This window comes from Perca flavescens, chromosome 16 (assembly GCF_004354835.1).
Source record: "Perca flavescens isolate YP-PL-M2 chromosome 16, PFLA_1.0, whole genome shotgun sequence".
NCBI classification, from domain to species: Eukaryota; Metazoa; Chordata; class Actinopteri; order Perciformes; family Percidae; genus Perca; species Perca flavescens.
In genome coordinates, this window is record NC_041346.1 from 1910200 (window position 1) to 1925765 (window position 15566).

General features: G+C 40.1%; 1 protein-coding gene across 1 annotated transcript; it reads left to right on the plus strand.

Moving 5' to 3' along the window:
- The first annotated feature begins 3315 nt into the window (after positions 1–3315).
- psmb10 (proteasome 20S subunit beta 10) lies at positions 3316–13815 on the plus strand. Its single transcript, XM_028601684.1, has 8 exons — positions 3316–3543; positions 4376–4469; positions 4834–4931; positions 9490–9630; positions 9882–9997; positions 10651–10709; positions 12481–12632; positions 13620–13815. The coding sequence occupies exons 1-8, from the start codon at positions 3476–3478 to the stop codon at positions 13729–13731; spliced, it is 840 nt and encodes a 279-aa protein (XP_028457485.1). The 5' UTR covers positions 3316–3475; the 3' UTR covers positions 13732–13815.
- Positions 13816–15566: the final 1751 nt, after the last annotated feature.

Genomic DNA, 15566 nt, shown 5'->3' on the forward strand with positions numbered 1-15566 from the left:
CTTTCCTTGACTGGGTTACTACTAGAGTCCGGATCGGGCAGAATTTTTCTGTCCGAGCCCGGCCCGCGTCCGACAGAGCCGTGACCGAACCCGGCCCGAGCCCAACAGGTATTAAGAAATTTGTGTCCGAGCCCGACCCGAGCCCGACACAGTTAAAATCTAATTTTTTTTCCTCATACTAATGACACGTGTAGGCTACGTTTGTTTGTGTGGAAAGCCCTTTTTTATTAAGCAACTGTAGGAAGGCATTCGGAAATGTCAACAGATGAGCGCATCGAGCGCACACGGGGCAACAAGCGCACGTTAATAAGCTGTTGCCTTATCGCACTGATTTGACCGAGCCCGATCCGACCCGACCCCGACCATAATTTCTAAATATCTGTCCGAACCCGGCCCGGCCAGTCGGGTACCGTCGGGACCCGTTGGCCTCGGGTCGGGTATCCATGCCTTAGTTACTACTGCTGTACACAGGGAACATACTACTACTACTGCTGTACACAGGGAACATACTACTACTACTACTACTGTACACAGGGAACATACTACTACTACTACTACTACTACTACTACTACTACTACTACTACTGTACACAGGGAACATACTACTACTGCTGTACACAGGGAACATACTACTACTATTGCTGCTGTACACAGGGAACATACTACTACTACTGCTGTACACAGGGAACATACTACTACTAGTAATAGTAGTAGCTGCAGATTTACATTGCTTGGAGAGGAGTTATAAGACATCACAATGGACCTTTTTTCACAGCAGACATGTTGACTTGTCATAGTAGGAAAAGCACAGCTGAGATTGATCACCTTAACGATGGCTCAGTTCCATCAAGTGTCCCAGTAAGATATTTCAGTGAGTCAGCATGAACAATACCAGGACCTCCCCTAAGAGGAATGCAGCCATCAGTAATGGTTTAATACCAGGACCTCTCCTAAGTGGAATGCAGCCATCAGTATTAATTTAATACCAGGACCTCTCCTAAGTGGAATACAGCCATCAGTAATGGTTTGAATACACCTGTGCTTTTCCTACTATGACATGTCAACATGTCTGCTGTGAAAAAGGTCTATAGTAGATTGGGGGATTGCTTTCATGACCTTTATCAAACCGTTTTCTGTCATTTAACTAAAAATGTTAACAAAAAGACTCATAAGATACAACGTTCCCAGTGTTATACAATAAATACATTACAGACCATATTCCCTTCTGTAACCAACTTTTGTAGAATAAAGATTTATTTCTAAATATGACATACCTACAATTCCATAGTGGGGTGTTATGGGGACTAAAATTATGCTTGTAGATCATTTTCCAATATAGCAATATCTGCTGATCAAACATGGATAATTTGATAGGGAGCTTTTTCAGACCATAATCACATCTAAGAAGGAAGTTGATGCCTCCTAAATTCATGAAAATGCTGTTTGGAATGTGGAACCAAAAGCTGTTTTCATTTTTCAAAAAAGGATCTTAGCCAATTTATTTTAACAGTACATAAATACAATCAATATCAATGGCTTTAAGACTACCTTCCTCGTATCCTATAACCATAGTTCCTTTAGTGTTTTACTTTTCCAAATACAATTAAAGTTAGCCTGGTTTATAGCTTTTATTGCATTTTTTTTGGAAGTGACATAGAATGAACTGACTAAATAAATTTCTACATGCTCTCCATCTTTGAAAGAAAAGTTCAGCCAATAATGAAACTGTCTCTTTGAGCCCACGAATTCAAATAGGATTTGCATTTATTAAGATGTTTTTTTTTTTAAAGAATGGAGAGCATTTCTGCTGCTGTGATAAGTACAGGCCAACTAGTTTGTGTTAACTAGTTTTTTTTTAATTGTTATAATAAACAACTGTCTTTTAAAATAACGACGGCCAATAATTTGAATCCCCCTCAAATAAAAACGATCTAAACCAGGCCGAAGCCCTAATCTGGTTGAAAGCACCACTTCTGTGAATGTGTTAACTGGTAACAAACATCTAATGTATCAACAATCCACTCAACTAAGTTTATGCACTCATAGCAAAATCTGGGAGCCATGCGTGCGTTTGGACTAAAAAAAGGTGGTAAGCAATTTACAACATTGTAGTACCTAAATATTTTCGGTGCATCAAAAAGTGTGCTCGTTAAGATACAGCAGGCAAGCCAATCAGTGCATAAAAAGTCACCAAAATGAAGTATTTGAACCTCATAATTATATACAAAATAAAAACTGCAAAAATGTCCACTTTTTGAAAAAAATGGTGCTGCTACATATAAAGAAATCTCCCTTTTACTTTCTTTTTTTTAATAGAGCTTATTAAAGTTTTACAAAACACAAGTTAGAACTAGACAAACAGTAGGCTACATATCATAGCCTGCCAAAAAAAATAAATTAATAAAACAATAACAAACAATGAACAAACCAGTGTGAGTCCTTCATGAAGTGCTGTAGATCACAAGATCAGTATGTTCCAAGGAAGGAGCTGTTTGTGGAGTTCAGTGAGCACCTGTTTACACACATCGTCACATTACAACAGTCTGCTGTAAGACCACCCAGCATCTGGTCTTCCATAATTTAAAACAAACAATTCACATGATTATTTGCATCAATTCCTTCTCCCTTTTTACCTGGCTGGATACTCAAACAGGCTTCTCCCGGTGTTCAGCCGAAATCTGTGACCCATCCGAATGTGTGACTGTAGAGCTGGTGTACCTGCAGTACATTTTGTGACTTTGATTTATTTTCATCAGATTTATTTGATTTATGATCATCAGATTACACATTTTCAGAAACATTTAAAAGTTCTGAATAGTTACTTTAATTATCAGTTCATCTAGTTGTCCCTTAAGCTAAATAACTAAAAGCAATGAGAAATGGTGAAACCAGATCACATGGGCCGACATTTTAGGCCTCCAGAAACAGGTTCCAGTTCCAATTTCAATAACACTGCAAAAAATATCAGTAATAAAATTCAGCAGTTCAGTTTAGTGGCTCATGAGTCTTAGAATAATTAATTTTCCTGAAAACGAGTGACTTAATGGGTAACAGAACGAGATGTATACGGGTTTCTTTCATACAAATCAGCTTACAAATGCCCTCAATAAATAAACTGAGGGCAGAACCTGTAGCCTACATAAGTTAAAAAAAATGGCCAAATCTTAGTATTATTTCGGGGGGGAATTATTAAAAGAAACTGAAGTGGGAGAAAAGTGGAAATTCATCACTCCTCTGACATCTCTCTCTATATAAAAAAACACTCCTTCAAATGTCTGGTGAACGTGGATATATTTTCTACAGTGGAGAGCAGGAAGGCTTGGCTTGTTAAGAAGTGAAAGTAAAAGTAAAAACCTCTGAAAAGCGCTGACACACTGCCTGCCAAGGCTTTTATGTTGAAGACTTTATCTTTAATCCAGAATCAGCCCTCCGTTTCATCTTCATCATCTCTCTTGTGTGTTCCCAGGATCAGAAGATGTTGCACAGTGTGAAGCCCTGCGAGCAGCAGACGGGAGGGGGCTTCTGCTTTGAGAACAGCCGCAGGTAAAGAAGCACACACGGCCACTGCTCGACGAATGGCGGAAATACGAGCAGGTTTGGTTACTGGAGTGGTTGAACTTTCTACTTTTCCTCCTTTAATATGCCTTTAATATGTTATTTTATAGAACACTTATTTTAAGATCCCATCTTGTGTATTTGTTTTAAATTTTAAAGCAGGTCGACCATTTTTATAATTTTTTTAAATGATAAAGTTTTGATACTTTCAAAACGCTCAATCTACAAAGATGAAGTAAAAAGGACGTTATATATTAGCTTAGATTCAACTTTATGGTCACTGTGCAGAAGTACAAAGACAACGAAATGCACCAGAAGTGCAAAAAAAGCTGAAAAGTGCAATGTGGTGCATAAGCAGGACAAGAAAGATATTGCAGTGTTATAAAAGCAGACTAAATATGGCTATGTAATATGAACAATGTATGAACATGTACAGATATGTGCAATGTAGTAGCAGTGACATTATACTAGTAGTAGAATAATATAGATATATGCAGTGTATTAGCAGAATATACAATAAGAAAAACAGAATAAATATGGATATTCTGAATGAACCATATAGACAGATATGTACCGTATGTCATTACATTTATCAGAGAAAATGCTTTTCCATACAAAAATATATGATAATCTCATGAAATATAACACATTAATTTTTGACTTAAGGCACAGCCTGTAATCATCTGATTATATAAGTGACATAGTTTCAACATAGATTAGAGCTGCATAAATTAATTGATGACTGTCAAGCTATTAAATGAATCGCCAACTATTTTGATAATTAATGAATCAAGTGATGAATCACGTTCATCATTTCCAGGAATGCAGTGTTGGAGTCCAGTTTGTCAGAGTTTGGCTACAAAGCTCCCAGTGCCAGAAAGACCGGGACCACCATTGCTGGGGTTGTTTACAAGGTGAGGATCTGCCTGCTGGGTTTTCACTGAGAGACACAAAGACTGACTGAAACCTGGCGCCTAAAGGAACACTGGTATTTCTTTTGAAATATATGTTATTTAATAGAACATTGCTTTAAAGGTCCCATATTGTAAAAAATGAGACAGGGTGAATAAAGGTATATTCACACAGACAGTATGACAAATATGTTTTTTGAACATTGAAACATGTAAATGAGCATGATGTGGGACCTTTAAACGAATAGCTGTACTTAACAAGGTAGCTACTCTAGAGTCCTGGTTGGTACAGGGGTTTGTAATGATGCTGGACCCTGTTTTAGTGTTAAGGAAGTCTTGGTGAGTATTTCCTGTCCTTGTCTGTCAGGATGGAGTGGTCCTGGGAGCAGACACCAGGGCTACAGACGACATGGTGGTGGCTGACAAAAACTGCATGAAGATTCACTACATCGCTCCGAAGATCTAGTGAGTTTGTTGATCAATTCCACAGCCACACAGTGAGAATGCCTTTTTTGTCATTGCATGTCCACATACCACGAAATCTCTCTCACATTCCGATACAAAATTAGCTATTAAAAGAGAGAAAAATATGATCAGATAAAGTTCTTTAAGATTGGATAAAGTGCATATGCAGTTATTCACATTGTTAAAATATTGTGGTGGTGGAGGAGAGAGGGAGGGGGGTTTTGGGCGTGAGAGTTCAGTTTGTGTATGGCTGTGGGATAAAAACTGTCCCTCAGTCTGGAGGGGCGGCATTTTGTGGCCCTGTAGCGTAGAGGTGGAAAAAGTACTAAAATATTGTACTAAAGTCAAAATACCAATACTTTGATGATATATTACTCAAGTAAAAGTAGTAAGTAGTTCATTTGAAATGTACTTTAAGTAAAAGTTACTTAGTTACGTTAAACAAAAAAAAAAAAAGAAACTGTAAAACGGGCCGGGGATCTCTCCCATGCAGTGAAAATAGGACAAGGGGGTCATAAATCCAAAACTAATTTGCTTTTAATTAAAGAAAAATCTATACAAATGTATAAACATCTATACATGTAATAACAACATAACACATTTCACACATGACATTTAAGACCCTTAGAAAGGTATAATGTGCAATTTTACCATCCCATAAAACAATCAATTGAAAGTGACAGTGCCATACATTGTTAGTTCTGAGGGCCATCCTTCTTTTCTTCACAAACATAAACAACAGTTATAATGCAAATCAAGGCCAAATCACGGGTTCTGACTCCATGGGCCATATCTTGCACATCTTGGACTTTTCCCTCCACAGACGCACGTCGGTAAATTACAGAATGAATTTGCGCACATTTGGGCGGTTCAGTGAAAAGAGGAGGTGTGTTCAGGCGCAAACGTTCCCTGGTGTTATTTTGCAGTTTCAGAAAACAATTCCGCCACTGACCAGGAAAAACCTGGTCTAAAGTCAGTGGTGCTAGTCTAAAGTCAGTGGTGCTAGTCTAAAGTCAGTGGTGCTAGTCTAAAGTCAGTGGTGCTAGTCTAAAGTCAGTGGTACTATTCTAAAGTCAGTGGTGCTAGTCTAAAGTCAGTGGTGCTAGTCTAAAGTCAGTGGTGCTAGTCTAAAGTCAGTGGTACTAGTCTAAAGTCAGTGGTACTAGTCTAAAGTCAGTGGTGCTAGTCTAAAGTCAGTGGTGCTAGTCTAAAGTCAGTGGTGCTAGTCTAAAGTCAGTGGTACTAGTCTAAAGTCAGTGGTGCTAGTCTAAAGTCAGTGGTACTAGACTAAAGTCAGTGGTACTGGTCTAAAGTCAGTGGTGCTAGTCTAAAGGTGGTACTAGTCTAAAGTCAGTGGTACTAGTCTAAAGTCAAGTCTAAAGTCAGTGGTACTAGTCTAAAGTCAGTGGTGCTAGTCTAAAGTCAGTGGTGCTAGTCTAAAGTCAGTGGTACTAGTCTAAAGTCAGTGGTACTAGTCTAAAGTCAGTGGTACTAGTCTAAAGTCAGTGGTGCTAGTCTAAAGTCAGTGGTGCTAGTCTAAAGTCAGTGGTACTAGACTAAAGTCAGTGGTACTGGTCTAAAGTCAGTGGTGCTAGTCTAAAGTCAGTGGTACTAGTCTAAAGTCAGTGGTACTAGTCTAAAGTCAGTGGTACTAGTCTAAAGTCAGTGGTGCTAGTCTAAAGTCAGTGGTGCTAGTCTAAAGTCAGTGGTACTAGTCTAAAGTCAGTGGTACTAGTCTAAAGTCAGTGGTACTAGTCTAAAGTCAGTGGTGCTAGTCTAAAGTCAGTGGTGCTAGTCTAAGTCAGTAGCGCGTTATTCAGATGCTATTTTAGGGGCGCATGCTTGGCCATAATGTAGCGTGTGCACAACGCACATACACTTCTCTCATCTAAACGGACGCAGCAGTTCCCATTTTTGCAAACCATACATAATTACAAAGAAAAATATTACTGAAAATGTGCTTCATGTGTTTGGATCGATCAGGAGGAACTTTACAGTACAGTCCTCAAAAAGTCTCAGCATTCTTTGTGGAAATGTTGTGTTCTACAACATTTCCATGAATCATGGATGTGTTGATGACATAAATGAGGAAATATTAGAGGACTTAAGGAGACGTGATGTTGAACTACGGCGGGATTGGACACTCCGGCGGGATCTGGTCCGGCGATGTGCTCCTGGTGGAGCGGGTGGACGGAGATGGAGTGGGGGGGGAGGAGGAAGGGGCACAACAGGAGCAGGTGGTGCGTTTGGAGGCCCACGCTCCATGGCTGCAGCAATCCTCTCCAGACTTGAGGAGATACACCCGAGAGGAGCAGCAACATCGCCACCCGGTCAAGACGGGCATTTATTACTTTGCCGCATCCCGTTCAGCTCCCGCTGGCGTGCGCCAGGCAAATCCGCCGTTATAATACCAATCCACCATGGAACAAGCGCGCCTGCTCTTAAAGGGAATGTGAGCTGACGCTCTGATTGGTTATTTTCACGTTACGCCCAAACCACACCTAGCTACTTCAGACCAACCCATTTTAGATTTGTGTCGGGCGCCAGACTCATTCATCCCGCCGGTATCATAGCAACAGCGGCCGAGATCCGTCCACAAAGCTACTTGCGTTTCAGATCGTTAAAATAGGGCTCCATAAATGGTTAGACCCTACTGTTCACAGCCCAGACTAGCAGCTCGCTTCTACACACCTAAGTAGCCCGTATGAGCTAATTAGATGTATGTGAATTCATTTAGCCATTCTCCTTCATACGTTGTCCTACGGCAGGGGTGGGCAATTCATTTTCCCGAGGGGCCACATGAGAATCAGGGACTGTTGTGGAGGGCCGGACCAATAGGCTAAACTCAAATCTGCCCAATATTAATTTTATGTCAGGCGGCACGTTCTCAAAAGTCTCCTTTTTCTCTGAGCGTATTAGCGCAGTAGAGTTCACCAAAACACTCTTTAATAAACTCCCCTTCAGAAAATGGCTTACTGTTTTTGCCGATTTTGTGGGATATCACAAAGCTGGTCTTGACTGCTACATCCCTGGATCACTTGTTGCTTTTACAGCGCAAGATGTCCGTGGCCGCTCTGCATCAGTCCAGTTGTTGTATTTGTCTGCGTGTTTAGTACTGTAGTGGCAATTCAAATTATAATCCTTTAACACAGCGATCGGTTCTCTGCAAACTAAGCACACGGCTTGACCTTTGACTTCACTAAATAAATACTTAGAAGTCCATGTTTGGTTAAAAACTTGGCACTCTATAGCTATATAAGAGCTGACATTTTTGAGGGATAACAGCACACTCACGTCCATGCTAACGTCTCCCGCTCAGTTTGTGGCTCGCCGACACAGCAGTCCAACACATTGCAGTTCTTCTTCTACTTCTTTTTAATTGCGACTTGCAAGCAGAGAAGAAGAAGCTGCATACGTTCACACACACAAAAAAAAAAGAATGCCCGGGTCTGGTGTAGTGTTTCCGGGTGCCATTTTTTTTTCTTTCTTTTGGTTGAATGATCTTTTTGTGCTGTGTTCACCACCCTCTGCTGCCAGTGTCCTCACTCAAATGTCCAGTCTAACTGTGTAACAGTATTTCATAGTAATCCTTTTTGTATTAGTATGACTTTTATTTGGTATTATTTGGTATTTGTCAGTAAAGTTGTTTTTATTACATATAGTGATTGATTTGTTGCCAACTTTTGACTGTATCTCACATTCCTTTTCACGTTTCAAATAAAGAAAGAATATGGGTTGAATACATACACAACTACAAATTCTCTCCATCAGCTTCCTGCCACCTTTAGCATTGTGTTTAAAATTTTACTTTTGAAATGCAAGGCTTTTTGTGGTCAGTCATTGCTGTAATTTAAGGAGTTGTGTAATCTGACCTGTTTGAGGAGCCTTAAGTCTTCATTTCTGAGGCTGCTGGCTGTATGAAGATTAAGGCTGACCTAGTCTGGCATTGCCAGACCTTCCTCCACAGCGCTGCAAAGGAGGGTCTTGCTAGTCCACACAGCATTCCTGGATGGGAGAAAAACGTGCTCTGGTTTATTGGCATTTCATTAAACCAATCACAATCGTCTTGGGCGGCGCTAAGCACCTCACGGAGCCCCGGTGCCTCTGCTAAATAGTCTCAGGAAGGAACTTGTTTTGGTGGAATGTGGACGTTCAAAAATTGTTTTAGTCGTGCAACAGAGAACTCCGATTGGACAGATAGTCTAGCTAGCTGTCTGGATTTACCCTGCAGAGATCTGAGGAGCAGTTAACCATAGTCCTCACAAATCCACCGGAGGTTAGAACACCAACACGGAGACAGAGGAAGGGGACGGACATGCGACCGAAATGAGGAACATCCGCTGGAAGATCTGCGGGATGTCCCTCACCTTCAAATGCAAATAAACCAGAGCACGTTTTTCTCCCATCCCGGAATGTAGTGAGGACTAGCCAGACCCTCCTCCGCAACGCTGTGGAGGAAGGTCTGGTAATGCAATAAGGCTGACCTGACCTGTCCAATACTTTGTTGATTCAGACAATTTTTGGAATAGTTACAGCTCTAGTTCTGTGTGTTCTGTAGCTGCTGTGGGGCCGGTGTGGCTGCAGACGCAGAGATAACCACCCAGATCATGGCGTCTAACGTGGAACTGCACATGCTTAACACTGGGCGACCCCCACTAGTCGCCATGGTAACCCGGCAGCTGAAACAGATGCTGTTCAGGTGAGGGCAACCGAGATATAAAGGACACAAAACACAAATCACTGATGGTCAGATGTTACGGTACACGTAAGGCAGACTTGTTCCTTATTCCCATGGGCGATTCCAGGATGTGTTTAAGTATGGGGCATCCAAATACAGCATAGAAATATAGGAAATAATGGATAGAACACCACAATGTGCCCCCCCTTCTAGCCTGCTTATTCCTCCCATTGAAATGATAAAGACGCGTGTTGTGGTGATATCCGTTTCAGGTACCAGGGTCATGTCGGTTCATCCCTAATTGTTGGAGGAGTCGACGTGACTGGAGCTCACCTGTACAGTGTTTACCCACACGGCTCCTACGACAAACTGCCTTTCGTCACCATGGGTACGTGTTTAATGGATTGTATACTTCTGTTAGGCCTATAACAATTATTACATAATTGTCTAACCGCAATTTTATTTTTACACGATCACCCTCTCTTTGTTTAACCACCATTAATTGCCAACATTAGCTATGGTGCTAAGGTTTAATTGTCAGATTTATGTTCATTTAATTATGTTTCATGATAACAAAGATGCGGGGTTTACTTCATAGGCTGTGTTACTACATGATCTGGGTCACATGACCAACCAAAAGACCAATCCTGGGATAAATGTATATATATTTTTTTAATTTGACTGAAAGGAATAATTTTATTGTTAATCTCAATTGTTTCTGAGACTTTTAGTTGTACAGCAAAATTTGGAAATGTTTCAGCTCTAAGTTCTGTATGTGGTGAACAGGATGCGCTGGTGTCTGAGATTTGTTATTTTGATCAGAAAAATACAGAATGAACGAATGAATACAGTTTCACTCTGAACCAGGCTTTAAAAAAATAGACCAATCATCAAACCAAACTTAAAAACCTGAGAAAGCGAGATTATATATATATATATATATATATATATATATATATATATATATATATATATATATATATATATATATAAAAATTTTTTTTTTTTTTTTTCTCCTCTAATGTTTGATTCTGGTTTCAGGCTCTGGAGCTTCAGCTGCTATCTCTGTATTTGAGGACAGATTCAAACCAAACATGGAGGTGAGACTGACTGATGTAATCAAATGGGATGTTGGCAGGGTTCGATTTTCCGGGGGAGGTGCGTGGGATTTCCCGCTTTCTGGTCTACATATCCCTGCTGAATTATTTTGTATCCCTAGTGGGGACAAAATGCATGCCACCCTTCAAAGAGATCAATGCTACTTCACCAATTATAGGTCATTACGTACCTAAACTAAGTAAAGCGCTGTAACGTGAACAGTCTGTAGTGCCATAGAAAGATCTAATCTGAGCAGCACTATCTGGTTGGATTTAGCTGCTACAGAGCTCCAGGACACCGGCTACCAGCAGCAGCTGTTCAGCAGCCAACAGGTGACTGTGACCCGGCTACAGGCACCACCAGATGATGATGCTTTCAGGGGCCGTGGTAGTGGCAGTTAAGTTAGGCACTAAAACGATTGGTTAAGGGAAAAGGTTTGGATCAAAACACTCCCGAGGAACGAACAAGCATTTCTGGGTAACATTTTTTTCCCGCCGCGAAGTGAACTCTGCTGTGTTTCATGTTGACACCACGCTATGCTATTTCATTCTGAGATTATTTTTTTTGGGATATTGAAGTTCATAAATAAGTGTTTTGGTATGGCTTGCCGAGTGGCACTATATCCATGATACTGGAAGGGGGATTTCATTCTTGAAAAATTTTCATTCTTCATTCTCATTTTGAGACGGCAATATCTCCCTTGCTTTGATAAAGGATGGTCCGGCTAAATGAGATAAAAAAAGTAAGCATTGAAGCACCTTTCCTGAGAATTTAGAGAAATGACCAGCTCTCATCATGCCACCGAGACACTTCCGGGTTATTTAGAAACATTTAACATTCAGTTTTATCTGTGGTCAAACAGGCAGAGGTCAATACTAGACATGCAGGAAAGGTCAGAAAGGCAGAAATGATGGCTGAAATGCTAAGTTGGAAGCACATTGGACGACAATAGGGTCAGTTTGTTATCTATGCCGAGGAGGCTCGTTTTGTCTGTTAGTTGGTTTGTTAGTGGGTTGTTTATCTGTCAGCTGGATGAGAGAAAAACTACTAGGAAGGAAGAACCCATAAAATATCGTAGCAGATACAGATGACATAGCAGATGCACAAATTATTTTTCACTTTCGTTAATATTGTGAGATGTGCTGCATTCATGTGGCGTCAGAATAATTGTAAAAATGAGGGGGCCAGGCTGGGGCCACATGTGATTTTAGGGTTACCAAATACAGTATATTAAGCACAAGTGTTACATACCACCTCCATAGGATTGGTTCTACAAAAGACTAACGATACACACAACAATAAATACAAGAATACTCATTAAATGTTAACCTACATTTTATGTTTTACTGCACTTGAAAAATATCCTCTCTTTGGGGATAAAGGTCGGCTGAAAAATGTATCGAACTATTTGCCATAGTTAGGGGGGCCAGAGGGGGGTCGAGGAGGGCCAGAGGGGGGTTGAGGATTAATATTATGGGGGCACTGACTGCCCTTGCCCTCCCACCTAGAACAGCCACTGATAGGAAAGATAAGTTGAAGGCAGAATTGCAAACAAACCCCTGCATTCCCCAAGAGGTTTTTTGTACAAAAATCAGTTGTTAGGTCATTTTTTTTCCTGTCCTCCAATACAGCCACCAGAGGATGGATTGCATCTCTAGTTATTCAGTGTTCAGTACTTACTCAATCCTGTCCTTTTTTGGCCTCTTCTAATACTCTGCCCTAATAAAAAAAAAAATGTCTTGCTTGTTTTTCTCTTCCTCCTCTCTCTTTCAGCTCAATGAGGCGAAGCAGCTCGTCCAAAACGCCATCGCCGCAGGGATTTTCTGTGACCTGGGTTCAGGCAGCAACGTGGACCTGTGTGTTATCACCGAGGCTGGAGTGGAGTACCTGCGAGGCTACGACAAGCCCACCATGAAGGGCCAAAGGTGAGTCAACATATACATACCTTTTATCAGATGAACCAGTCATGTGCTCTTTTTCCTTGATTATCGGTTTTATGGAGGTTCTTTGGCATTTTTGGAGCCAGGACAGTGAAAGTCTGGCATTGAAAATACAATTAGGCATTGAAAACAAGATCTTAACTAATAAAAGGAAACAGACTTAAAACACTGGAATTGGAAAAGGTTGTGACACTCAAAAATAAAACACAGGCATTAAAACATGTATTCTATTTGGATTTTGTTTTGCATCCTGAGGGGTTTGCTTGCAATATACAGTTTGATAGGGATTTCTATTCTGTAAGCGATTGATTGTTTTATTAAAAATTTCAGCTGATCCTTAGTGGAAGCCTTTATCACTTTTGTGTCTGTATTTATTACATTTGTACTTACAGCTGTTTATCCAGGTGTTTTCAGGAAAAGGTGTGGCCTAATTTCTTCAATTACTTGGTCCTGTTTGATCCCGAATTTGGGCATAAAATTGATCCAGCTTTTTGGCTTCAATTTTGAAATATCTGTATGCAGCATTTTGTTCTGATCAAAGTTGTGATTGGATTACCAAATTGGAATACAAATCTTAAGGAATCATTCAGAAATAATTGAATCTGCTTTGAAATACCCAATTTTCAGATCACCTGTCTCATTGAAAAGAGAAAAATCTGACTATTGTAATCGGATAAACACATCTTTCAAATGACAAAATATCAAAATATATAAAACGATTAAATTATTTTTAATGAATGTCTAATTTTTCTGTGAACCTTGTTTCAGTGCCAAAACAACTTTTTTCCAATACAAGTGTTGATACTTTGATAAACAAGAGTGTGGGACGTCAAACTGGATTTTACTGCACCTTTAAACTCTCCTACTGTATCAATATTAAAATTACGACTAGGCCCTGCTAGACCTTTCAGAGTGCAGAGTAAACCGTACAGTACTTACAGTAAATAAGACTCTTGTCTGTGCTTTTTTCAGAGCGGGACAGTACAGGTATAAGCCTGGCACCACGGCTGTCCTGACAAAAACGGTGACCCCGTTCTCTCTGGATGTGGTCGATGAATCTGTTCAGATCATGGACACTGAATAAAATACAATGAAATGCTTCTGGTTTAATGACACCTATTCATAGTGATAAATCAGTGGATGAAATAAAAATGTACCATGTGGTGAATGGATTTAGGTTGTTATTGCCTGTTACGGAAGTCGTTTTGTAATAAAAGCTTTTGCTTGTTAAATGATCAGTGCTGAATCAATATGTTTAGATACAGAGTCAATATTTTGAGATACTAAGTCAATATATTTTAATAGAGTATTTTGGGGCATTTTAGGCCTTTATTTGTATAGGACAGCCTAGAGAGAAAGGAAATGACAGACTGGCTGGAGCCAAACCCGCGGCCACTGCGTCGAGGAGCAAACCTCCATATATGGGCGCCCGCTCCACCAGGTGAGCTAACCAGGCGCCCACTAAGACCATATTTTGAGGTCATTTCTCATTATTGTTGAGATACTAAGTCATTATTTTAAGATATTATGTCAAGGTTTCAAAGTGCCTCATTATTTTAAGATACTAAGTCAATATTTTGAGGTACTTTCTTATTATTTTGAGATACTTAGTCAATATTTTCAGAAAGTTTCTTATTTTGAGATATGAAGTCAATATTTTTAGGTCATTTCTCATTATTTAGAGATACTAAGTCAATATTTTGAGATACTAAGTCAATATGATGAGATACTTTGATTATTTTAAGATACTTAGTCAATATTTTGAGGTAAATTGTCATTTAAGATCATAAGTCAATATTTTGAGACAATCAAGATCAAGGTAAACTTTATTATCCACAAGTAAGAAATTCATGTGTTCACCATTACACGCTCCATTGTTATACAGCCTACTGCATAACATTAAAAACAAATACAAAACATTAAAAGAAAGAAAAACAAGGACAAGACAGACAAAGCAGTAAACATGACAAGCATGTATGAATAAATAAAATAGTTGAGTGGTGATATATACAGTATGCTCATAGTTTAAAATGCATAAAGGTTTTTAAGTATATTGTGCAGTCTAATTGCTGTAGGTACAAAAGACTTGCTGTACCATGTAGTCCTAATTTTCCTTTGCAGGAGTCTGCCACTTGACCGGTTGCTTCTTAAAGGGGTGATAGAATGACTATATAGGGTATTTTACACTGTTCCTTAAGGTCTCCTAATGGGGTATGTAACATTGGTTGGGCTGAAAATTGCCTGAATGCTATTTTATTAGGCCCTTAACTACCCTGTGAATATGGCTCTATTTGGAACAAGAGCTTTTCTTCTAAATATGGTATGCTCATGAATATTCAGACTGAGCTACGCGCTGATTGGTTTGAGCAAACTACATAGAAACACATGGGAGACTCGACAGCAGGTCTCACTGCAAAGTTATACATTGTTTGTCGGGCTATTACGTTATTAAATTCACTTCTGAGACTTTTTTAAACGAGAAATCAACTATATAAAGCTCAAATATTGGACGTTTTACAAAAATTGATGGCTTATTGCAAATTTGGTAAGACTGTGTGTCGGAGTTCAGCTGCCGGTGCTGCCCAATGCCCGGCCTGCCTTCCTCCACAGACCCCGGCCTGCTATGAGGTAGCTGGAGCTCCTTCACGCCTGGCAGCCCACAGCACTCCATACCCGCGCAAAGTCACCGTTTTGGGGTTAATGGACCAAACGCTGCTGCCCTGACAGAGCTCCAGGGCCTGCAGCTCCCCTCTTCCATGGCCGTGTGTGAGAGTGATAGCGCGGTCAGCGAGCTTGTTACACCAGCAATCTGTTACCACAGTTCCAGTTAATCTTGGCTGGCTGGCAGCTGCCAGCATAACTAGAGTAGCTATATTTACAGTTTGAATTTTGTCACGCCACTTATACAACATATCTCTA

Excerpts from the sequence above, each read along its gene's own strand:
- psmb10 (XM_028601684.1), top strand. The coding sequence starts at position 3,476 with ATGTTGCACAGTGTGAAGCCCTGCGAGCAGCAGACGGGAGGGGGCTTC. Across the intron at positions 9,998-10,650 it reads ACTGCCTTTCGTCACCATGG|GCTCTGGAGCTTCAGCTGCT; the intron begins GTACGTGTTTAA and ends TTCTGGTTTCAG. Across the intron at positions 10,710-12,480 it reads GATTCAAACCAAACATGGAG|CTCAATGAGGCGAAGCAGCT; the intron begins GTGAGACTGACT and ends TCTCTCTTTCAG.